At 42.4% G+C, this 26,541-nt stretch overlaps 1 protein-coding gene across 1 annotated transcript in view; it reads right to left on the bottom strand.

Annotated features, from left to right (window-relative positions):
- The window catches only part of L (zinc finger protein Lobe), a 190,495-nt gene extending 187,522 nt beyond the window's left edge, over positions 1–2,973 (bottom strand). The window contains exon 1 of the mRNA XM_067147976.2: positions 2,716–2,973. Within this exon, the coding sequence (XP_067004077.2) occupies positions 2,716–2,812 (97 nt within the window). The 5' untranslated portion in view covers positions 2,813–2,973. The remainder of the gene's footprint in view (positions 1–2,715) is intronic.
- Positions 2,974–26,541: the final 23,568 nt, after the last annotated feature.

Below are 26,541 nucleotides of genomic sequence, written 5' to 3'. Positions count from 1 at the left end.
AACGCCGCAATTTGGTTCTGAGAACGGATTTTACAGAGTACCAGTAGGCAAAATCTACTGATACGATTATCATACATTCAGACACACAAATGCCATTCGGCCGCGCCCGGGTTCGATCCCTTAACCTTGACCATATAAGACGAACGCTTAACCAACTATGCTACGCAACTAGTCTTTATAACGGAGGATTTAACGACTGGTTGAACTCAGCCTCTTTGACACACCTACGAAGGTAGTAATAATGTAGGTTTTACATCCCAATGATTACTTTTTACGGTCATCGGAGACACCGAGCTGCCAAAATTTTGTCTAATAGGAGTTCTTTTACGTGTAAGTAATTTTACAGAGACGAGGCTGCCGTGTTTGAACGTCTTCAAATACCACTCCACCGTCTGAGCTACTGTACTCAGCCCGACAATCTCCTAATCCCTCACTGTCATTCTAGAGGTGGCTTCCTCACTTTCATCTGCTGGTGAATGCAGAAAAACAGTCCACAGTCTATTTATTCCTTACACAAGAGTGCATTAATTACAAACAGGATACATACAACATTAATGGTACTTCATGTACCTCAAGTCGTCATACAAATTTCTCTCGACCTAAGAACAATAAGTACCACTTTTGTTGGCGAGACGTAGTGTTTACAGTGCACTGTGTCGTTTGGTATGGGCTAGAGAATTTTGTTACTTTCATTGACCTGTCTCAGTCTCATCCTTGATTTTGACAATATGAAAGTGACTGAGGTATGAGCGATAAGTTACTAGTAATGCCATTCCTTATGCGCCAGTCCCAGCTATGAATATACTAGTGGAAAAATGTTGCTCATAGGGTCAGTTAGTGCATGCCTTTCAGTGAGCTTGGCAGAATGATGTAATAGCAACTTCTGGCTCAGTAGGGAAAACAACGATAAACTACCTCACTCATCATTTCCCTAGTAGGAGCTACTCCTCTTCAGTGATGCCTAGGCCATCTATGACAACTAATGGTTGAACTGTTGAGGATCCAACGAGCCTTCGGGGTGAGGACTGTACATAGACAAATGCTCGAAGGCCCTATAACGAAGCAGCAGCAGTAGCACCAACACCAATTCTAGTAGTTGCGATTTAACTCCAAGACAAAGCACAGGATTTTTCTCGAAATGGGAAATCATATCGACGTGTTTCAAATTCGAGTTGAATATTTAAAGTCATTTTAACTTACACATGTTTTAGTTGCTAGCGTGTCTAAATTTTGTTCCAGAGGAGTTCCTTAACCTGTCGGAAGCCAATGATACGGAGTTGTAGGCCTATCTAAACTACCTTTGATGCCAAATACGAAACATACTGGGCCTATCTCGGGAGGTTAACGTTTAACCAATTGCGCCACTGAGACAGATTTTAATTCGACTCGTGGGTTGTTTTCGAAATCGTATTATTCTACCCTGTAGGAATTTCCTAATTATCTACGTCGTATTTTCGGTCTAGAACTTTTGAAAGTAAGCGAACTCGTGTCCTTGTAGTCTATTCCTCGAGGTGGTGAAGTTATTTTCAAGCACACCGAAACTTTTGAGACTATTGGTAGTATTGGGGTATCTGATGCTTTAGCTTTTGTAATAAGGACGTTATCTTAGGTGTAAGTCCCGCGGTTTAAAACGAGTACAACCCTGAGCTTTTTAATGAAATCAATGTGGATAAACTCTCCTTCCTATGTTGTTATTTTCTGCGATCGAGTCAATGAATTTCGGGTACTCAGTTCGTCAATTGCATTCGTCTAATTGCACGTGTAGCAGTTTTTAAGGAACTTTATCCACAACAACGCTTTCCTCATGACATACGGTTCAAATGGTACCATAACAACATATAGAAACGAAAGGAAAATAGTAAATTCATTTCTGAAGAAAACTGGAGACCTGTCCTACCTCCAGAGAAAGTCTACAGCATTAACGTCAAAATAGGATTTTAGATAGGATGGTTTTGCACTGCCATCTCCTCGAAGACTTCCCACGTATACAAGATCGTAGTACTAGAATAAACTACAATGGCAATGTTCTAATCATGTTCGGAGATTGCAGATCTGACTGCTTTACAGATTTGTCGTAAATGTTTACGTGAAAATCACAATTTGCAAATCGCAACAGCCAAAATGTCCTACAGTGCGCAAGTCATCAAGTTTACGTACACTGCCAATCCATTACAGTGAGCACATGATTTCAGTTCAGACACACTGACGTATGGAGTCGGGTATCAACAAAGTGCGCAGATTGTGCTGTTTAAAAAGAAACTTCGTGTGTATGGTGTGTCAGCTTCCTTTTCTAGATTTTCCTGAAAAGTCTTAATAGTCGAGAAATTGAAGAACGAAGCTATGGTCCCTTATATTCGTAGAACACCCGAAGCGAACTGTAAATCTAGAATTTTAAAATTCATGCACGCGTGTGCGTTAATGTTATTCAAAACAATGTCATCTTTAAAAAGGTATGATTTAGATCCATTATTAGGGACCAGAAGAAAAATACGTAGTTTAGTACGTAAAATAATAAAATTGCATACTATTGTTAAGCGTTAAACAACGTAATAAAGATAGTTTTCGTTTGTCAGTCGTCATATTACTTTTGTGCGTTCATCACTAGAATTATAAACAAATATCCACAATAGATAATACAGTTGTCTATATTCTATAGATGAGTAAATAACAGAATATTCCTACAAATTAATAAATAAGATGAAGGAACTGCTGTACCTTTGATGTCTTGTTCGCTGACGTGGTGATTTTCCTTATTGGCCTGAATCTTTTCTATTAACAATTCTAGACGACTACTATTGCCCTTGAACAACATTCTGCAGTGACCTGGCTCGATAGCGTAAACATTAGTTTGTAAGTGAGGAAGAAACACAAGTTCCAGTTTGACTTTTCTCTGCACTGTTTACGTCACTTGACCCGGCGTCGAAGTCACCCCCTTTGACGGCGTCCGAAAACACAGCACAGCACTGCACAACACAAATTCCACATCCACGCGGGGCAGTAGTAGCCTCGTAACTGGACAAGAGCGGGCCCCGTGGTGAGCCTCTGGTCCCCTACCTTAGGCCCTGGGTCTTGAGATCCCCCTCCCCCCCACAGAGAGAGCGCCCTGGTCTCCCATTGGCTGCCCCCCTGGGGAGGCGGGGCTTCTCCCTGGGGGACGGCTCAGGCCCCCTGCCTGAACACCACAATTAATAGCGAAAGTGCAGATTGCAGCCTGACCTTCCAAGCTGCACGCTCCCAGCCTCCTAGCCGACTCCGTGTTACTTAATGTCTCTATCAAGACGAATTCCCTTATGGGCGAGTACCGAGCTCGATGGCGACCTCTGTCTAGCTCATAATGAACTTGCCCTAGGACATTCCTGAGTAGCGGTACATTCATAATTCCAATAAATGAGTCAACAAGGTGTTCGCCGGGCTGAGTCCTCAGACGGTTGAGGCGCTGGCCTTCTGACCCCAACTTGGCAGGTTTGATCCTGGCTCAATCAGATGCTATTTGAAGGTCCTCAAATACGTCAGCCTCGTGACGGTAGATTTACTGGCACGTAAAAGAACTCCTGCGCGACTAAATTCCGGCACCTCGGCGTCTCCGAAAGCCGTAAAGTTAGTCAGTGGGCCGTAAAAACCAATAAGAGATCATCATGTACTACAACAAATATGGCTTCAGACCACTACAAATTGTAGGCTACTTTCTAAATGTTTGAACTAGTTACCCTCAGAAATTATACACTTGAGAACAAAATTTCAACTAAATAAACATGTAAAACTATGGATCATAGAGAATAAAATTACAATTTAAACATTTGCCCATGAATGAAAAATGTTTATCTATTTTGAATGACACATTCAGGGAATATTAAAAACCCACAACATAGGACGAAATGACCATGCTAATTATGCTAATGTAAATGTTCAAACTTTATTAATGTTGTAAACAGTAAGGACTGCAACAATGTATAACAATAAGAAACAACTTTACCGGCAGTTAAGCACATTAAGTGCTTTGCAGGTGTAAATAATTGCAAATATATTGTAAAATATCCTACTAAACCTCTGTAAATGTATTGTAGGTAAGTTGAATATGTATTACAATTTTCCTTACGTCGCACCGACACGGATAGGTCTTATGGCGACGATGCGATAAGAAAAGCCTACGACCTGGAAGGAAGCGGCCATGCGCTAATTTAGGTACAGCCCCAGCATTTGCCTGGTGTGAAATGGGAAACCGCGGAAAATCATCTTCAGGGCTGTCGACAATGGAGTTCGAAACCACTATTTCCCGGATGTAAGCTCACAGCCGTGCGCCCCTAACCGCTTGGCCAATTCGCCCATTTATAAATAAAATTATTATTATTATGTTTATTAGTATTATTATTAAATTGCTCTCTTCGTTATGCCCATTCAAAAAGCCTTTTCGCTTTCCTATCCTCCCAAAATCCCTTCATGAATGCACTGTGTTGCATCTTGCATTCTGTGAACCACTTCCTACCAGTTTTCCTCTTAGGTTTGTCCACGAATTTGTGCTTGGCTACTATTTTACTAAAGGCTCCCGGCCCACCTCAGTCTGGCTGATTTCACTACTCTTCTAACAGGTGGATCTTTATAAATGATGTACAATTCATGTTCCTCTTTCGCAGATTGAGCCGACGATTCTTCGATCTTTACTTCGAAGGCATCCAGCATTCTGATATCTTTTGCTGTTAATGGCCAAGTTTCCGATAGATATGTAATCACAGGTCTTACAAGTGCTTTGTTAATTTGGTGGTACGAGTAAGGAGCCTTGAGGACAGAATTCTTGTTAGAGCGAAATAGGCTATGGTAGTTGCTATTAATCTCTGTTAATTTTCGTATGGTGTATCATTTGAGTAGGTCGTGACTATCGATCCCAAATACCTAAACTGCTCCACTCCCTCAAAGATGTAAATGCCCACAGTTATTAAGGCTGGTATGCATGCTTTCCCGGCAGACATAAGTTGCATTTAATATTCTTTCTTTCTTTCTTTCTTTCTTTCTTTCTTAATCTGTTTACCCTCCAGGGTCGGTTTTTCCCTCAGACTCAGCGAGAGGTCCTACCTCTACCGCCTCAAGGGCAGTGTCCTGGAGCTTCAGACTCTGGGTCGGGGGATACAACTGGGGAGAATTACCAGTACCTCGCCCAGGCGGCCTCACCTGCTATGCTGAACAGGGGCCTTGTGAGGGGATGGGAAGATTGGAGGGGATAGACAAGGAAGAGGGAAGCAATTGGCCGGGGCCTTAAGTTAGGTACCATCCCGGCATTTGCCTGGAGGAGAAGTGGGAAACCACGGAAAACGACTTCCAATTTCGTGGCAGAGCCGGGAATCGAACCCGGGTCTCCGGGGGTGGCAGCTAATCACGCTAACCACTACACCACATTTAGTTTTCTGCTGGTTGATGATCAGTCCGTTTTCCTACTGACCTGTTCAAGGGCGATGAATGTCTCTTCCATTGCCTTTCAAGTCCTTGCCACTATATTCTATATCATCAGCATTGGCAACTATAAGCCCTGATGTACTGTATAGAAAATTGTTCCCCCATTCAGGAGATTTGCATCTCTCATCACCTTTTCTAAGGCAACATTTAAAAGGAGGCATGCCAGCGCGTCTCCCTGAGCCAAAGGAATTAACAAAGGTTAAAAATCCCAGACTCGGTCGGGAATCGAACCCGGTACCCTCTGAACGGAAGGCTGACCACTCACGCAAGGAGCCGGTCATCTGTCTGATACAAAGATGGTAATCCACGGTCTGGCTCCTTGGTTGAATGGTCAGCCTTCCGTTCAGAGGGCCCCGGATTCGATTCGCAGCCGGGTCGGAGATTTTAACCTTAAATGTGTATTTCCCCTGGCTTGGGGACTGGGTGTTTGTACTTCCCCAAAATTCCTGCAACTCTCACATCACACACAACAGCATTCTGAACTACAAAAGCACGCAGTTCCCATACACGGCACACGACGTCCATCCTTGTTGGAGGGTCTGCGTTACAAGGGCTGCACCATGCGAGGCGAACATGTTCTCGGACACTCCAGCCACTGAAATTCATACTATAAATAAAGAAAGAAAGAAAGAAAGAAAGAAAGAAAGAAAGAAAGAAAGAAAGAAAGAAAGAAAGAATATTAACATTGGTGCTTTCATAGCCCAGAGGCCTAGGCCTACTTGTAGACATGATTTAGTTTTTTAGGCTTATGCCGTGACAAGGAAACAAGGTGAAATTCTTTACGTTTCGCAGAGAACTTTGCTCTGCGTCATCAGATGAAAATCTTGAATTCTTAAATTCAAACCTTCATTATTGGAGAGGTCTTCCTCGTGAACAGTCGAGATTTTCTTCTGAAGACGCGAAGCAAAGTTCTCTGCGAAACGTAGAGAATTTCACCTTGTTTTCTTGACACTTCGTCGTGCTGACCACACGACATCTCGTAATCTGCAGGCCTTCGGGCTGAGCAGCGGTCGCTTGGCAGGCCAAGGCCCTTTGGGGCTCTTGCGCCATGGGGTTTGGTTTGGTTCCTTTATTTACAGACCTAACATGTCTATAAATAAATAATAACCTGACAAACGCTGAAACTGTAACGTTGGTTCCTTCGCAGTACTGCTCTTTCCCATCCCATCGTAGCCGAAAGCCTATCCGCGTAGATACGATATTAAACTACTAGTTAGAAAATAACATAAAATATGTTGATCACCGAGTCTATTTAAGTATACACCCTGGATCATCAAGGGTTTATTAACATATTTAAACTAAGAAATCGTTTGGCTCCGTAGCTGATTGGTCAGCGTCTTGGCCTTCGGTCTTCGGGGTCCCTGGTGCGATTCTAGGCCGGATCCTGTGATTTTAATCAAGAACGATTAATTCCTTCAATTCTCAATATTTCTACAACTCTCACAACACTATTCTCTTCCACACTAACACGCAGTTTATGGGAGATGTTGCTCACCCTCTCCTGAGAGTTTGCCTTACAAGGACTGCAGCAGGATAAAAATAGTCACATGAAATTATTCTTAACTAAAAAATGTTCTACCGTTTTGTTTTTGGAATACTGCTTAACGAATGCTTTCTCTGTGGCAGCATGGTTGGACCATTGTGGTGGCGGTGGTGGGGATTATTGTTTTAAGAGAAAGTACAACTGGACAACCATCCTCCAATCAAAGAAAAGAATGGGAAGTGTCCGACACTTCGAAAAATGAAGGTATTGGCCAAAGAAAGACAAGGGCCACCGAGGGTGTGAAAACGAGACTTCCTAGGCCTCCATACGTAATACCGTCGGGGTCAGAAAAGAACAAGAGTTGACCAAGAAAGGCCGGATAGGATAGGTAAAAGTGAGGAGCCTTGTACAAGTAAGTGGAAACAATGCCACGACTCAGCTAAGAGCTCTGTGGTCGGCAACCCACGCTCCCAAGTTAAGGACCCCTGGAGTCCCTTTTAGTCGCCTCTTACGACAGGCAGAGAGAGAAGGGTAGACCATTGTTCTTCATTTCAGTTTGAACGAAAGTCGCTATCCTCTCTGGTCCCATAGGTCTTCCATTGTACTCAGAAGGCCGTGTACCCCATTCTAGATCACCAGGATTTAACTAGTGACTCTCTGTGGCTCGGACGTCCGGCTTCATGGCTAAGTGGTTAGCGTGCTGGTCTTTGGTCACAGGCTGGGTTCGATTCCCGGCAGGGTCGGATCATTTTACTGGGTCTTCGCCATCATTTTATAGATCATTTTAAAAAATATTTTAGGTCATCAAAGTCCTGGACCTGGTGATCACTGGACTTGGGATTTTTACGTGCTGTTTATTTTATTATTGCCTCGCACTCCTCCATTCTACACCTAATTTCTTTACGTCTACTTGAGACGTGGAATGGGGAGGGTGAGAAAGAAAGAAAGAAAGAAAGAAAGAAAGAGAAAGAAAATATAATTTCGTGTTGCTATTTCTAGCCGAGTGCAGCCCTTGTAAGGCAGAGCTTCCGATGAGGGTGGGCGGCATTTGCCATGTGTAAGTAACTGTGTGTTATTGTGGTGGAGGATTGTATTATGCGTGATGTGTGAGTTGCAGCCCCCGAACTACTGGAATTAACCAATGAAGATTCAAATCCCCGACCCGGCCGGGGATCGAACCCGAAACCCTCTGGACCAAAGGCCAGCATGCTAACCATTCAGCCATGAAGCCGGAGAGAGAGAGAGTGCGAGGAGGGGAATAAGGCCTGCCGCACCCTTTTCCATATTTCTAAGAGAATTATTCCCTTCCAACTTTACCGATCACTTATCGTTCCCATGTCAGCCTACAAAGGATGTGCGAAGTTGTTGACGCAGTGTACAGAGTTGCCAAGCGTGTTTGCTAATGAAGGACAGTATCTTCATCAGTAGTTTCTCTATCAGCAATAAGTTTATGAAGTGCGTCCACTCTCGACATGCGATGGCCGTGGGAGTAGCCTATTCCATTGCCAACTTCAGCTTTGTTTTTCTTGTTCGAACGGGAATAAGTGTTGAGGGCCGGAAATCTTCTGCCTGCAAATTAACGCCTCTTTCAGTAAAACGAATAATAATAATAATAATAATAATAATAATAATAATAATAATAATAATAATAATAATAATTCTTTAGACACAACGTTTTTCAACTTTACCGGAATTTTATGATATTATTACTTTAAAAACTCCATTCAGTCCGCCTCTGTGGTGTAGTGGTTAGCGTGATTAGCTGCCACCCCCGGAGGCCCGGGTTCGATTCCCGGCTCTGCCACGAAATTTAAAAAGTGGTACGAGGGCTGGAACGGGGTCCACTCAGCCTCGGGAGGTCAACTGAGTAGAGGTGGGTTCGATTCCCCCCTCAGCCATCCTGGAAGTGGTTTTCCGTGGTTTCCCACTTCTCCTCCAGGCGAATGCCGGGATGGTACCTAACTTAAGGCCACGGCCGCTTCCTTCCCTCTTCCTTGCCTATCCCTTCCAATCTTCCCATCCCTCCACAAGGCCCCTGTTCAGCATAGCAGGTGAGGCCGCCTGGGCGAGGTACTGGTCATACTTCCCAGTTGTATCCCCCGACCAAGAGTCTGAAGCTCCAGGACACTGCCCTTGAGGCGGTAGAGGTGGGATCCCTCGCTAAGTCCGAGGGAAAAACCAACCCTGGAGGGTAAACAGATGATGATGATGATGAAAAACTCCATTCAAGCTTATTCGTTTACTACTGTCATTCCAAGCTACTGTATCTCTCCGCTGACAGATCGAAACATTCCGCTTAGCCGAGAAGCTTGTCTCCGTACTTTCAAGTCTTTCCAGCCCCAAATTTGCAACATTTTCGTAACACTAGTCTTTTGTAGAAAATCACCCAGACAAATCGTGCTGTTTTCCTTTGAATCTCTTCCAGTTCTACCCAGAGAGTTTGCCGTGCGGTTAGAGGCGCACAGCTGTGAGCTTGCATTCAGGAACTAGTGGTTTCGAAAACCACTGTCGGCAGCCCTGAAGACGGTTTTCCTTGGTTTCCCATTCCTAGCCCTTTCCTGTCACATCGTTGCAGCTGTGTCGGCGCGACGTAAATCCAATTGTAAAATGTTCTCGTAGCAAGTAATCGTTGTGAGGCTCCCATACACTAGACTACACTTCCTTACAAAGACATCCTCCATAAAAAGCCGTAAAAAACATCCTTTTTAATGTATGGAATAAGAAAGGCTTTCCTTGCTTGTAGGCCTCCTGCTGTCGTCACATAACGTATTCTTTACAGCTGGCATCTACAGTTATTCAACTACCGGAGGTAACAATATTCATCTACTTTCTTTAAGACTTCGCTTCACCGGGCGAATTGGCCGTGCGGTTTGGGGCGCGCGGCTGTGTGTTTGCATCCGGGAGATAGTGGGTTCGAGTCCTACCGTCGGCAGCCCTGAACATGATTTTCCGTGGTTTCCCATTTTCACACCAGGAAAATGCTGGGGCTGTAATTTACATCAGGCCGCGGCCGCTTCCCTCCCACTCCTAAGCCTTTTCTACCCTGTCGTCGCCCTAAGTCTGTGTCAGTGCGACGTAAAAACAAAGAAAAAAAGAAAATACTTCAATTCCTAATGTGATGTTCCCTGCATCGCCGAAATTTATTCGACTGTAACCTGTTATTTTTGTTTTCGATTTATATATATATATATATATATATATATATATATATATATATATATATATATTTATTTATTTATTTATTTATTTATTTATTTATTTAATTTAACAGCAAGGCTAACAAATAATTTTTACTAGTCTGAGCTGAATGATCATCTTGGTGACCTTCGGTTCATAGAGGCCTGGGTTCGATTACTGGCTGCTGTGGAGGTTTAAGCCGCATTTGGTTAATTCTCCAAGATTGGAAGCCGAGTGTCTTTCTTAATACACATATTCTACACACTATCAATCACCACAAAAACGCCATAGTGAATACATGCTCTTCGCGTAGGGTTGGTGTAAAGAAGGGCATCTAGACTTAAAAATTGGCTTCATCTACATTACTGCCTACTCAGTTGAAGTAATAAACAGCCAGGATATAGTAGACCTAATAAGAAATATTTTTGCTAGATGTTTAACTTCACAGTAACACGTACAGGTTAGCTAAGCTAAGCCAAGCTGCTCGACACTGCAACATCTATATATTTTAAAAAATACTAAAAAAGGCATTTCCAGTCCCTCCGGCCGTTCTACTGGACCGATTTGCTTCGCTTTTGTTTTATTCTCTCCGGAATTACCTGCCGGTGAATCATCAGACATTGACAGGTCTCTAAGTTCAGTCAACTTTGCGTGATCCTAAACTCAAATCACTAAATGATCACTGCAATAATTGCAGGCGAAGGCTTACCCTAGCCCGCGATACATTCTGCACTTAGCGGATTGCACAGTTCAGGAGCACTACATTTACGTAAAGACATAGGCGAAGCTAAACAAATAAAAATGTCAGGCGACAAACTTGACACACATTTATTTAATATTATATGTTGGGTATTCAGCCCGAAGGCTGGTTTGATCCCCTGCAGCTCTGCCAACAGCTGTCATAAATAGCCTAGGCATCACTGAAGAGGCGTACTAGGGAAATGAGGAGTGAGGTAGTTTCCCGTTGCTTTCCTCACCGAGCCAGCCGTTGCTATTACATATCAGTCTGCCAAGCCCACTAAAATGCATGCACCAACCGACCCCATGAGTGATATTTTCACACGATTCATAACAGGGAATGGCTGCATAAGGAATGGTATTACTAGCATCACTCATACCTCAGTCACTTTCATATTGTCAACGCCAAGGATGAGACTGAGACAGGGCAATGAAAGTAACAAATTTGATCTAGCCCATACCAGAAGACATAGTGCACTGTAAACACTACATCTCGCCAGCAAAGGCATTATTTAATATTACCTGGAGAAAAATACTGTGTGGGGGTAAGATGTCATTTAAGTCCAGGTTCATCCACGATCGGTATGGGGGTGGGAATGTGGGTGAGAAGGGGAGAAAAAAAGAAAATGTCCAAAATGACTGAGATTATGGATGTATGTGTGTGTGTTCCAGCATAGTTCTCAACCAAACTTAGTACACATATGACTGGCTTGGGGGTTAGGAGAGAGTGACATAAAAAATCATCGAAAACGATCAATATCAGTGTGCAACCCATACTCTTCAGGATCGCTGAGATGAACAGTGACATTGCGGATGCTGTTTAAGTCGAAGTTCAGCCTCCATCAGCATGGGGTGTGAGAAGAGGTGGAAAAGAAAATGTTCAAAATGACCGAGATTAGTGCTGAATTCACAATTTTCGGGGTCGCCTAGGCTAATTGTTGACAGTCCCAAAGGCAGCTGAAATCGTGTAGTCTACATGCATCCTCTACATAATATCTATAGAGCGACGCGTAAATACTCAACTTACAGTTGTCACATTTATTATTTATTGCCTGGCTGAGTGGCTCAGGCGGTTAAGGCGCTGGCCTTCTAACCCCAACTTGGCAGGTTCGATCCTGGCTCAGTCCGGTGGTATTTGAAGGTGCTCAAATACGACAGCCCCGTGTCGGTAGATTTACTGGCACGTAAAAGAACTCCTGCGGGACTAAATTCCGGCACCTCGGCGTCTCCGAAGACCTCAAAAAAGTAGTTAGTGGGACGTAAAACAAATAACATTATTATTATTATTATTATTATTATTATTATTATTATTATTATTATTATTATTATTATTATTATTATTATTATTTATTTGAAATGAAATGGCGTATGGCTTTTAGTGCCGGGAGTGTCTGAATACATGTTCTGCTCGCCAGGTACAGGTCTTTCGATTTGACGCCCGTAGGCGAGCTGCGCGTCGTGATGAGGATGAAATGATGATGAAGGCGACACATACACCCAGTCCCCGTGCCAGAGAAATCAACCAATGATGGTTAAAATTTCCGACCCTGCCGGGAATCGAACCCGAGACCTAACCATTTAGTCATGGAGCCGGACTTTATTTGAAATAATCAGCTACTTCTCAGACAATCTGGGCTGCCATAAGGACCAAGTTCCACGTGAAACAAAATAATTCGAAACTAAGACTTTAAATTAAACATACAACAATAATCGTAAAACTACAAAATAGTTTGTCAAATATAAATCAACATCACAATAAAGAAATCTACAAAACAATCACTTCACACCTAATTGTCAGGTAATGCATACCCTAAAAGTCAACATTAAAAAAAAATGACCCGGGCAGCACATGAAGCAATTCTATATCAAGACACCTCCTTCTTCTTCTTCTTGTTCTTCTATTTCTACCGCATTTCCCAAACTTGTGGGTCCTGGAAGCGGACTATGTAGCACATGGGGATTTGGTCATGTTTTACGGTCGGATGCCCTTTCTGACGCCAACCCTATGTGGAGGGATATAATCACTATTGCGTCTTTCTGTCTTGGTTGGTAGTGTGGTGTGTTGTCTGAATATGAAGAAGAGAATGCTGGGACAAACACGAACAGCCAGACCCCGAGCCAGAAGAATTAATCAGACGTGATTAAAATCCACGATTCGGCCGGGAATCAAACACGAGAGCCACTGAATCGAGGGCCTCAGCGCTAACCATTCAGCAAGGAGTTGGACTATATCAAGATACGTTATCTGATCTATTCATAAAATTGTAATGAATGCTGCGGAACAGCACGGGTCCTCTGGTAAAAATAAATCTACACCCTGAATGCCAACCTCTGCGTCAGGAAATATTTATTATTATTTTTTTTTTGCTATTTGTTTTACGTCGCACCGACACAGATATGTCTTATGGCGACGATGGGATGGGAAAGGCCTAGGAAGTGGAAGGAAGCGGCCGTGGCCTTAATTAAGGTACAGCCCCGGCATTTGCCTGGTGTGAAAATGGGAAACCACGGAAAACCATCTTCAGGGCTACCGACAGTGGGGCTCGAAACCACGATCTCCCGATTACTGGATACTGGCCGCACTTAAGCGACTGCAGCTATCGAGCTCGGTCGTCAGGAAATAATCCCATAAATTTGAGCATAGAAGATTAGTGCCACTACAACTTGTTGGTCTATTAGTCTATTATTATTATTATTATTATTATTACCGGGCGAGTTGGCCGTGCGCGTAGAGGCGCGCGGCTGTGAGCTTGCATCCGGGAGATAGTAGGTTCGAATCCCACTATCGGCAGCCCTGAAAATGGTTTTCCGTGGTTTCCCATTTTCACACCAGGCAAATGCTGGGGCTGTACCTTAATTAAGGCCACGGCCGCTTCCTTCCAACTCCTAAGCCTTTCCTATCCCATCGTCGCCATAAGACCTATCTGTGTCGGTGCGACGTAAAGCCAATAGCAAAAAAAAATATTATTATTATTATTATTATTATTATTGTTGTTGTTTGGGTCATCAGCCCACAGACTGGTTTGATGCAGCGCTCCATCCCATCCTATCATGTGCTAACCTTTTCATTTCTACGTAACTACTACATCCTACATTTTTTTTTGCTAGGGGCTTTACGTCGCACCGACACAGATAGGTCTGATGGCGACGATGGGATAGGAAAGGCCTAGGAGTTGGAAGGAAGCGGCCGTGGCCTTAATTAAGGTACAGCCCCAGCATTTGCCTGGTGTGAAAATGGGAAACCACGGAAAACCATCTTCAGTGCTGCCGATAGTGGGATTCGAACCTACTATCTCCCGTATGCAAGCTCACAGCCGCGCGCCTCTACGCGCACGGCCAACTCGCCCGGTCATCCTACATCTAGGCCCTACTCTTATTCATACCTTGGTCTACTCCTAACTTTTTTCTGCCAACACTTCCCCCAGAAACCAACTGAACAAAACCTGGCTGTCTTAAGATGCGCCCTATCATTCTGCCTCTTCTTCTGGTCAAATTTCACCAAATCGTTCTCCTTTCACCAATTTTATTCGGTATCTCTTCATTTGTGATTCGATCTACCCATCTCACCTTCAGCATTCTTCTATAACCCCACACTCCACGTTCCACTTCCGTACAACGCCACTTATTATTATTATTATTATTATTATTATTATTATTATTATTATTATTATTATTATTATTATTATTATTGCCGCCTCTGTGGTGTAGTGGTTAGCGTGATTAGCTGCCACCCCCGGAGGTCCCGGTTCGATTCCCGGCTCTGCCACGAAATTAGAAAAGTGGTACGTGGGATGGAACGGGGTCCACTCAGCCTCGGGAGGTCAACTGAGTAGAGGTGGGTTCGATTCCCACCTCAGCCATCCTCGAAGTGGTTTTCCGTGGTTTCCCACTTCACCTCCAGGCGAATGCCGGGATGGTACCTAACTTAAGGCCATGGCCGCTTCCTTCCCTCTTCCTTGCCTATCCCTTCCAATCTTCCCATCCCCTTACAAGGCCCCTGTTCACCATAGCAGGTGAGGCCGCCTGGGCGAAGTACTGGTCATACTCCCCAGTTGTACCCCCCGACCAAGAGTCTGAAGCTCCAGGACACTGCCCTTGATATGGTAGAGGTGGGATCCCTCGCTGAGTCCGAGGGAAAAGCCGAACCTGGAGGGTAAACAGATGATGATGATGATGATGATGATGATTATTATTATTATTATTATTATTATTATTATTATTATTATTATTATTATTATTATTATTATTATTATTATTATTATTATTTTGATTCGTTGTGCCCAACTGTGGAGCGCGTTTGAACTTATTTTGCACAATGTTTCTTCTTCTTTTCTTCCCAATATCTCTTCATTTTTTCACTGTGTTCCTTTCTGCGTGTTTCTGTCCAGCCTGTATTTTTTCTTGTTGGTTTCTCTGCAAATTTATGTTTATTTACTAAGCTTCTAAATTTAATTCTATCTTGAATGGTTTCGTCCTTAATACCCATTTCTTGTAGATCTTCATGAATTTCTGCTAACCAATTGTTGCGGATTTTCAGGGTTAGAGCTAGATTTAGAATTTTCTTTGTCAGCCTGTTGTTATCCATTCTGTGTAGGTGTCCGTAGAATTTTAGTCGTCTCTTTCTAATGGTATCTGTGATTTTTTCTGTGAATTGAAAAATTTCGTGTGGTTTTTTTTTCATCCAAATTCCACTTTCGAACTTTGGTCCTAGGATTTTTCTGAGAATTTTTCTCTCTTGTTTCTCAATGCTCAATTATTATTATTATTATTATTATTATTATTATTATTATTATTATTATTATTATTATTATTATTATTTCGTTTCGGTCGACTATGGACCACGTTAATTCGAATTCTGCTTCATCTGTTTCTGGGCTTTAATCCTTGTCCAGTACTCCATCCTTTCACTCTGCAATCTCCTCCTTTTTTTCTGTCCACGGCGCTTGGGTATGGCATGTAACATTTTTCTTGAAACCCCATCGTGGTCTTGATCCTTCCCTGTTACTGATTTCCGTTCCTTGTATTCCCATTTGTTCCAGGTCCTTTTTCACCTCCTGACACCAGCGCACCGTAATTATTGTTTTGATTATTGTTACAGTGATTGTGTGGGTCACAGAGGTGAAAGAAGGTGCGGACATGAATGAGTCGATATAAGACAATCAGAAGATTAATTTAAAATTTCAAAATTAGAGCTATATTCTCTGCCATCTTTTGTTTCTTTCCAGATGTTAAAGGAAAACAAGATTTTAGGTACACAACTAGCTCGTTAGCTTAGGTACAATTTTGGAAAAATCAGAATAATCAATAAACTGCCAATAACAATCTCAGCTTAGAGCTCCCGATTTAGAACTGTTACTTGAGCACTGCTGCTCAATTCACTCAATAATCAAGGAGACGAATCTCCCAATTTCTTTTACACCATAGGGTATCTAGTAACCTTATAACATTACAGGGTTTACCCATCCTACCAGGCCTTTGTGAAAAAAGAACAGGTTAAAGTTACTGCCCCAAAAATCAAAATGTTAAGGCGGCGGACACTTGCACTCCTTACAAATGGAAATAAAAAGCTTAAAACCCTATTTGGGCTTATGGCCCGAAGTTACAGGCTAAGCCTATACTACTGAGGTGACTAGATGAAAAAAAAATTAAGATTACAAACAGAAAGCGATTTCAAAATAATAATCACCTCAAAATCAAGTTGATAGGGAACCCGAGAGAGTAGTTCACTCTCTATTGCCTGTGTCGATTAAATTCCTTCGGCTTGTTTGAAATTTACATTATAATTTTGGAATTTATATTTTAGAATAAGGTTACATTATTAAAGATTGGAAACCTTTCCCTCGAGCTAGCTTTCAAAGACTATCTCTTAGTTAAACCACGACTGCCATTACCTTGAGCTGATGGACTACTCGACGATGGACGAGGCACCTCCGCCTCCTTTATTAACACACAATCAACGATCAATAAGACAGCCTAGTCCGAAACTGTGCCAGCTTTTATACCCGAGAGGAAGGTTCCAGAAAACTCTGGGTTAAGGCCCGACACACCCCAATTTTGATTGGGTAATTACATATTTACCAAACACAGTTGATAGCCTGAAAAAAAAAATACAAATTTTTCTTTTGGCCAACATCTTAAGTTGGTGGGAAGAGATAGAAGTGTTGCAAACTTTAACACACCAAAAACATAGAATAATCAATTCAGTTTAGTAAACCTTAAAATATCAAATTACTTTACAATTTTAATAGTCAATCTTCACACCAGAGGGGATAACATAAGTTTGTAGTAGAGACATCTATAGGGATATGTCAAAACATCTTGTATTAGTTGTTGCGCGTTTTAGCTTGTAAATGGCATTCTCCAAGGCGCTTTATTTGAATGAACAGGGCGGGTGTACCTTCAGGTACAATTATTATTATTATTATTATTATTATTATTATTATTATTATTATTATTATTATTATTATTATTATTATTATTATTAATAGTAGTAGTAGCCTAGTAGTATCCTGTCAGTCCTTAACAATATACCCTACTGAATCTGTACCTGTAGCAGGCAATTTCTTTTGCCTGACCTCCATAAAGAACGGTTTCTAGGGGTTATGAAATCGCAATACCGTTTTCCGGTAACTGTGCGGGCTAAAGTATGCAAATCAAACTTGACATTGCAGAGACAGCGGCTGATGTGGTCCATTGAATTTAGCTACGTTAATGAACTTGGTGTGTGCGCAAGAAGTTTGTAATATGGGACGTGGGAAGTGCTGCCGATCGGCAGTCACAAGAGAGTGGGCCGTCGTACCTGGCTCCGCGCAAGAACCACACAACTCTGGTTATTATCAGCTGGAGTACACTCACCGAGTGGAATTGACACCATTTTAACGAGACTCAGCATTTCATTCAATAATACATGTACAGTAGCTGCCGGAGATATGTCGGTATACAGGGGCGTAACGCATGTGATATGGTCTCGCCTGTCGAAATAAAAATTCGGCCCCCTCAAATAAAATATAAAAAACACATGAATAACTAATATAAATGCAATTTCAGTAGGTAGAAGTAAATCAATATATCGTCAAGTTATATAAACAAAGGGAGTATTCGTTGTTGTTGTTGTTGTTGTTGTTGTTGTTGTTGTTTGAGTCATCAGTCCATAGACTACTTTGATGCAGCCTTCCATGCCACCCTATCCTGTGCTAACTGCTGCATCCTACATCCGCTCTAATCTGCTTCTCGTATTCATACCTTGCTCTACCACTACCGTTCTTACCCGCTACACTTCCCTAAAAAACCAACTGAATAAGTCCTGGGTGTCTTAAGATGTGTCCAACAATTCTATCTCTTTTTCTCGTCAAATTTAGCCGAATCGATCTCCTCTCACGAATACGATTCAGTACCCGATTCGATCTATCCATCTCACCTTCAGCATTCTTCTGTAACACCACATTTCAACAGCTTCTATTCTCTTATTTATGAACTAGTTATCGTCCATGTTCCACTTCCATACATTGTCCGGCTCCATGGCTAAATGGTTAGCGTGCTGGCCTTTGGTCACAGGGGTCCCGGGTTTGATTCCCGGCAGGATCGGTAATTTTAACGATCATTGGTTAATTTCGCTGGCACGGGGCTGGGTGTAAGTGTCGTCTTCATCAGCATTTCATTCTCATCACGACGCGCAGGTCGCCTACTGGTGTCAAATCAAAATAATTGCACCTGGTGAGCCAAACATGTCCTCGGGACACACTCTGCACTAAAAGCCATTTCATTTCAGTTCCACACAAAGCCACGCTCCAGACGAAAGTCTTCAAAAACATATTTCTAATTCCTATACCAATGCTTCAAATAAGCAATTATCCGTTACTGTAGGATTATTAAAAAAGTAATGTTTAATAGATTTCATTGCTGAGTTGCTGAGCTGCCAACCATGCACCACTTAGGTGTTCGTACCTGTAATTGATTTTATTTTTCAGTAACTTCAGAACTATACTCTGAAACCGATACCGAGGTGTAGGTTATAGCAACTTATTCGATTAAAAAAAAATCAAATAATTTCGCTCAGAGAGAAACTGAGATGACCGACTGCTACTGTATACCAGCTTCTTACTGGCATTGTACATTGATAACGAATAAATGTGTGGCGAAAGTTAAATGCTCAGAAAAATGTATAGATAATACCTACGATCTCAGGTACATTATATATCAACAAACGATCACTTTCTAACTAAAATACGATATTTTGGTACCAATTTTCATTGCTGAAATTATTTTTCAATAATTTGGAGCAAGTCTTTTGTGACAAGCGTGTCGTGGTTTTACGAGAGATAGCAATGGAAAACGTCCTTTACAACTGTGCTGTGTTACACTTACAAGGCAGAGGTCGCCATGTGGTTTTCTAGAAAAGTGTTCACATTTTGAGGGTTTGCCCTTCATTAAAATATATTTTGGCCCTGTTCCAGCGTTATTGCCAATGGACCTTATTTTGTTCAAAATTTAACGTTTAAATTCAAACTTTTGTAGTCTAATTCCCACAGACATTCATTCCCGTCTTATCTCCGTGGCGTAACTCGTTGGCTGAATGGTCAGCGTACTGGCCTTCAGTTCAGAGGGTCATCGGTTCGATTTCCGGCCGGGTCGGGGATTTTAACCTTCATTGGTTAATTTCAGTTGTTCGGGGGCTGGGTGTATGTGCTGTCCCCAACATCCCTGCAACTCAGACACCACACATAACACTATTCTCCACCACCACAATAACACGCAGTTACCTACACATGGCAGATGTCGCCCACCCTCATCGGAGGGTCTGCCTTACAAGGGCTGCACCCTGCTAGAAAAAGCCACACGAAATTATTATTGTCCTTGGCGTAGTCACTAGCGCATTGGTATTGGGAATTTATACGTTTCCGAATTCGAATCCGACGTTGATGGTTTTTTAAAAATTATTTGCACCGGGCGAGTTGGCCACGCGGTTAGAAGCGCGCGGCTGTGAGCTTGCTTCCAGGAGATAGTGGGTTCTAATACCACTGTCGGCAGCCCTGAAGATGGTTTTCCGTGGTTTCATATTTTCACACCAGGCAAATGCTGGGGCTCTACCTTAATTAAGGCCACGGCCGCTTCCTTACAACTCCTAGGCCACTCCTATCCCATCGTCGCCATAAGACCTATCTGTGTCGGTGCGACGTACAGCAACTAGCAAATATATATATATTTGTGAACAACTTCTGTTTTTCGCATGATTTCTTCTTCTTAATCTGTTTTTCCCTCCATGGTCAGTTTTCCCCTCGGACTCAGCGAGGGATTCCACCTCTACCGCCTCAAGGGCAGTGTCCTGGAGCTTCAGACTTTGGGTCGGGGATACAACTGGGGAGAATGACCAGTAACTCGCCCAGGCGGCCTCACCTGCTATGCTGAACAGGGGCCTTGGGGCGGGGTGGGGAGTTTGGATGGGACAGGCAAGGAAGAGGGAAGGAAGCGGCCGTGGCCTTAAGTTAGGTACCATCCCGGCATTTGCCTGGAGGAGAGGTGGGAAACCACGGAAAACCACTTCCAGGATGACTGAGGTGGGAATCGAACCCACCTTTACTCAGTTGTCCTCCCGAGGCTGATTAGACCCCGTTCTAGCCCTTGTACCACTTTTCAAATTTCGTGGCAGAGCCGGGAATCGAACCCGGACCTCCGGCGGTGGCAGCTAATCACGCTAACCACTACACCACAGATGCGGACTTTTCACATTATTTAATAAGTCAAATTGTTATTCTTGCTCTGCATCTGCATTTATTAAATGTACTCGTTTTCGCGAAGTGTTTTGTTTCCAATTACTTTTACTTGCCAGTAAATCTACCGACACGAGGCTGGCGTATTTGAGCACTTTCAAATATCACCGGACTGAGCCAGGATTGAACCTGCAAAGTTGGAGTCAGAAGGTCAACCGTCTGAGCATCTCAGCCCCGCCTTTTCATAACTTCCAACATAAACACTGCGCTTTACTGAGTAGAATGGAACTGAAATCAGAAGTGTAATATTTAGGTTCTAATGTAAAACTCTGTAAAATTCTTTCCAAAGCGCACCTTCGTTACTAGTCCTCTACAATGCTCATTTTTCATAATAATGAATTTTTCCAACGTATTTGTGTTATCTACTCGGTATACTCCGCCTTTGCTGGCAGGACCTAGTGTTTACAGTGCACTATGTCTTCTGGTAAGGGCTAGAGTAACTGTTACTTTCACAGATCTGTCTCTGTCTTATCCTTGGCTTTGACAATATGAAAGTTACCGAGGTATGAGCGATGTTTAATGCCGGGAGTGTCTGAAGACATGTTCGGCTCGCCAGGTGCAGGTCTTTTGATTTGACTCCCGTAGGAGACCTGCGCGTCGTGATGAGGATGAAATGATGATGAAGACGACACATACACCCAGACCCCGTGCTAGAGAAATTAACCAATGAAGGTTAAAATTCCCGACCCTGCCGGGAATCGAACCCGGGACTCCTGTGACCAAAGGCCAGCATGCTAACATTTAGCCATGCAGCAGGACTGACTAAGGGAGGTCGGATAGGATAGATGAAAATGAGGAGCCTGGCACAAGTAACCTAAGTGGAAACAATGCCAGAACTCAGCTAAGGACCTCGTGGTCGCTAGCCGACGTTCCCAAGTTTGGAGCATCTGAGGCTCATTTAAGTCGCTGTGAGTGTTATTCTACTTCTCCCACCGACAGGGGGACATTTTCGGATGACACCTAGCTCTAAAACCAATACTCCTACCCACAAATCACCTAATATTGGAAATGGGCCAAGTAATTCATTGTTTCTGAAACCTACTAATGACCTTGAAGTTGCGGAAATAATAAAAAAATAAAAAATAGCAGCTGTAGTGATGTGTACGGTGTTAGTAATAACCTACTTAAGAGTCTAGCTGTGGATTTAATTCCATGCATTACAAAGTTAATCAACAAATCGTTAAGTGAAGGTATTGTTCCATGTGAGTTAAAAATTGCCAAGGTCATGCCTGTGTATAAAGGGTCTGATAAATTCGATCTTAATAACTACAGACCTATATCAGTCCTTCCCACTGTGTCAAAAATCCTAGAGATAGTGGTCAAAGATAGCCTATTAAAATACCTACAATGTAATGACTATTTTTATCCATACCAGTACGGATTTTTGCCTAACTCTAGTACCTACAATGCTGTGGAAGACATTATTATTAAGTTACAGGAGTCCTTAGACTCATGTATGGTAGCATCAGGCCTTTTTATAGATCTTCAGAAAGCATTTGACACAGTTGACCATAACATTTTATTACTGAAGTTGGAAGCAGCAGGGGTTAGAGGTTTTGCACTTAACTGGTTTACAGATTATCTCAGAGACAGGGTACAGTTCGTTAGTTGTATGGGAGCAGAAAGCACGTTACAGACTATAACAACTGGTGTGCCTCAAGGTTCTGTTCTAGCACCAATATTGTTTCTTGTATTTGTCAATGATATTGGTAACTTGCCGCTGTTCGGCAAGTTGTCATTATTTGCTGATGACACAAATATTTTCTACACAGGGAATTGTACATATAATCTTGAAGAAAAGATGCAACATCACATATCTTTAATTCAGACCTGGTTTACTACCAACCGACTAAGAATTAATCATAATAAAACTAACTATATCATATTTCACAAACCATTATGTACATTTCCTCTGGACATCAACTTGAGTTTATATGACCAAGTGGTACCTCGTGTTCAATCAACCAAATTTCTAGGACTTAGTATAGATGAGTCGCTAACTTGGGAGAATTACATCACAATGCTGTGTGATAGAATAACTCCTGCTATTGGTGTACTCAGCCGATTAAAATACAAAGTTTCTCGTGGACTGTTGAAGAGTATTTATCATGCACTAATTGAAAGCCACCTGAATTATATGATTCATATCTGGGCATGTTGCAGTAAAGAACAATTTGAAAAGATCAGTATCTTACAGAAAAGAGCACTGAAAATACTCTTCAACTTACCCACCTTAACACCAACCATACAGGTCTACCAGTATTGTAATGTGCTGTCACTAGATGGTCTTCGTAAAAAAGCTTCAGCTATTATGTTGTATAAATTGAAAAATGGACAAACTCATTCGAACACACTTTGCAACTTGAATTCTGACATACATTCACACAGTACAAGAGGATCTACTAAAATTCACTGTAAATCATCGAAGTCTACTAAGTATGGCACTAATTCTTTATGGCAATTTTCTGTAAAATTTTTCAATAGCCTTCCTGAGCATATTCGAGAAGCCGCTAACTTACCCATCTTTAAAACCAAGCTTGTTAATTTTCTAAAAGTAAAAATGCCAAGCCTATAGAGTACTGATTTAGTATACTATATCACTGCTGTTCATATTTGTTTTCTATCACTAGGATACCTTAATATTATTTTTATTATTCTTCATTGTACAGTATATTATACTTTTGTCCTAGAAGCTGATGTTCTAAAATCTCATCTTTGTTGCCAAATGTAATTAATATTATAATTATTCATTGTACAGTATATTATATTTTTGTTCTAGAAGCTGATGTTCTCAAATCTCATCTTTGTTGCCAAATGTAATTATTTGTACTGCACCATTATGAGCCTTGGCTCAGGTGCCTCTTTTGAAATAAATAAAATAAAATAAAATAAAATAAATAAATAAATCATGTCTATGTGTTTCTTGAAACTGCAGGTTTTGTGGTTATGATCATGATAATTATCAACTGTCATGTACAGCTACAAGCTTGCTCTCTCACCTCGTCCTATAGCAATTAAAAGAGTACTGTATTCGTGCGATATTAAGAAAACGGACGGGGGTAGGGGGTGTTATTAGTTTAGTTAGCTGCTAGCTTTCCATCCGAAAGGTTGAGGTTCGAGTCCCGGTCGATCCAGGGTTGAGATTTTCATCTAAAAACACTTGGCTTCAGGAATGGCTTTAAACTCCCTATAGAAACCAAAATGTGAGTCTGCGCGGCTCCAGTGATCCTAATAATAATATCAATATTATTGTTTTTACGTCCCGCTAACTATTTTTTCAATTTTAGGAGACGCCGAGGTGCCGGAATTTTGTCCCGCAAGAGTTCTTGTACGTGCCAGCAAATCTACCGACACGAGGCTGACGTACTTTAGCACCTGCAAATACTGCCGGACTGAGCCAGGATCGAACCTGCCAAGTTGGGCTCAGGAGGTAAGCGCTCTTCCATCTGAGCCATTCAGCCTGGCCAGCAGCCCTAGAAATAAGCTAAAGAAAGTTTATAGTTAAGAAAAGTAAGTAAAATCGTATTCTCATCCCGAGGAGGCGCAGTTCATTTCAGGCACACCTCCAATGGAGGTATACCATTTTAACCACATAAGCCTACCGGACCTCCTGCCGTTCTTAAATTTCTGGCAGGACCGCGAATCGAATCCCGCCCCCGAAGACGACAGCTAATAACACTAATGATTACGCTACGGAGACTGACGGCTGCATGACTAAATGGTTAGTATGCTGGCCTTTGGCCCAACGGGTCTCGGGTTCGATTCCCGGCAGGCTCGGGTATTTTAATTATCATTACTTATTTCTTCTGACTCTGGGCCTGGGTGTTTGTACCGTCTTCATCATTAGAATTCATCCAAGCTAGGGCCTCATCATCATAAACACCCCGGTCGCCTATATGGCGTCATCTCGAAAGACCTGCACTAAGCATCTCCGGAGGACACACGCCATTAGAAAATTGAAAAGGAAATATTAAGAAAATGATGGCTGGTCCCGAGGTCTAGAAGTAGGGAGTCTCTCTCTCTCTCTCTTACCGCAAGCCCTGGATTCGATTTCCGTCCATATCAGGGATCATTTTTACCTGCAACTGAGGGCTAGTTCGAGGTTCACTCAGCCCACCTGAGAACAATTATCTGATGGCGGGATAGCGTTCCCGGTCTAGAAAGCCAAGAAAAACAGCTGAGAAGATTCGTCACGCTGTCCATGGGTCATTTCATAATCTACAAATCTTCGGGCTGAATATTGGTATGCCGACAATCGTCGGGGCTGCAAAGCCATGTAATTGTTTGTAAGAAACAGGACGACTCACAATTGCATTTGTATAGTTCACAGTATACGTTGCACCGACACAGATAGGTTTTATAGCGACGATGGGATACGAAAGGGCTAAAAGTGGGAAGGAAGCGACCGTGGCCTTAATTAAGGTACACCGCCAGCATTTTCCTGGTGTGAAAATGAGAAACCACGTAAAACCATCTTCAGAGATCTCGAGAGTGGGGTTCGAACCCACTGTCTCCCGAATGCAAGCTCATAGCTACGTGACTCAAACCGCGTGGCAAATTGCTCGGTTACTTATATAGCGTAGATCTATGAACAAAAATAAATTTCTCCCTTTGCGAAAAACTAATGATCATGAATATGTCTTTCATATGAAACTCAAATATTGATATCGAACGATTTATTTGCATCATTTCCGAAGTGGCAAACTGACTACACGTGATCTAACTGTACAATTATTTAATATTTTATTATAACTTACGAGACAATCATCTAGGCCCTACACCTGACGAACAATGTTACATCAAGGAGAACTGCAACACTACGTCAAAGGAACTTAACTTGTAGGCACAGAATCTTCGGCGACGAAGGCCTACAGCAACAACTATTGTGACGTCTCTGACGGTACACTTTCTTTGTCAATATATTCTATTAATTTATACAAATCCACAGTCGGAGCTTCTTTGGCGACCAAGGCCTACGGTAGCGACTATTGTGATGTCACTGACGGTACACCTTCTGTTTCAATATTTATATTAAAATAGTTTATTAAAAACAGCTTTGGCAAATCCGTCCGTCCATTCTACTGGACCGAATTACTTCATTTTTCTTTCTTTTTTCTTTCCGGAATCACCTGCCGGTGAATCATGAGACGCCGGCCTCGTGGTGTAGGGGCAGCGTGCCTGTTTCTCGCCCGGAGGCCCCGGGTTCGATTCCCGGCCAGGTCAGGGATTTTTCTCTCGACCTGAGGGCTGGTTCGAGGTCCACTCGGCCTACGTGATTAGAATTGAGGAGCTATCTGACAGTGAGATGGCGGCCCCGGTCTCGAAAGCCCAGAATAACGGTCCGTCGTAATCTGCAGGCCTTAGGGCTGAGCAGTGGTCACTGGGCAGGCCAAAGCACTTTCAAGGGCGTTACGTGCCGTGGGGCGGGGAATCATGAGACAATGATAGGATTCTAAGCTCAGCCAACTTTGAGTAATCATAAAATCAAATCATCAAAATGATCACTCCAATAATTGCAGGCGAAGGCTTACCCTAGCCCGCAATACATTCTGTAGGCCTACTTAGCAGGTTGCTAAGCGACCAACACTTTCATTAATATTCTGATATACGATTTTCATCCTTAGTAAAGTCATTGCACACAGCCATGTTTTTTTGCTACCTGTCAAGACAGAGAGTACACACTCCCTCTGATCACGGAAGAATACTATTCGCTGCTAGATACTCTTCGCTTCTCTGATATTTCTCAGCTTCCAAATATATTCAACAGATGGAAAAGCATTCTTAACAACTTGCATGCTGCTAAGAGGAAAAAGTCTACGTACAAACAGACCCCATCATGACATACGCCTTAGACATTATCTGCGAACACCTATCGAAGGATAATTTAGTTGTATTAGGAAGAATGAAGGCCATGTATGGTTGGCCCCACAG

The sequence above is a fragment of the Anabrus simplex genome, chromosome 5 (assembly GCF_040414725.1).
Source record: "Anabrus simplex isolate iqAnaSimp1 chromosome 5, ASM4041472v1, whole genome shotgun sequence".
Taxonomy (NCBI): domain Eukaryota; kingdom Metazoa; phylum Arthropoda; class Insecta; order Orthoptera; family Tettigoniidae; genus Anabrus; species Anabrus simplex.
Note: the sequence above shows the minus strand (reverse complement) of the source record. Positions and strands in the feature narration are given on the sequence as shown.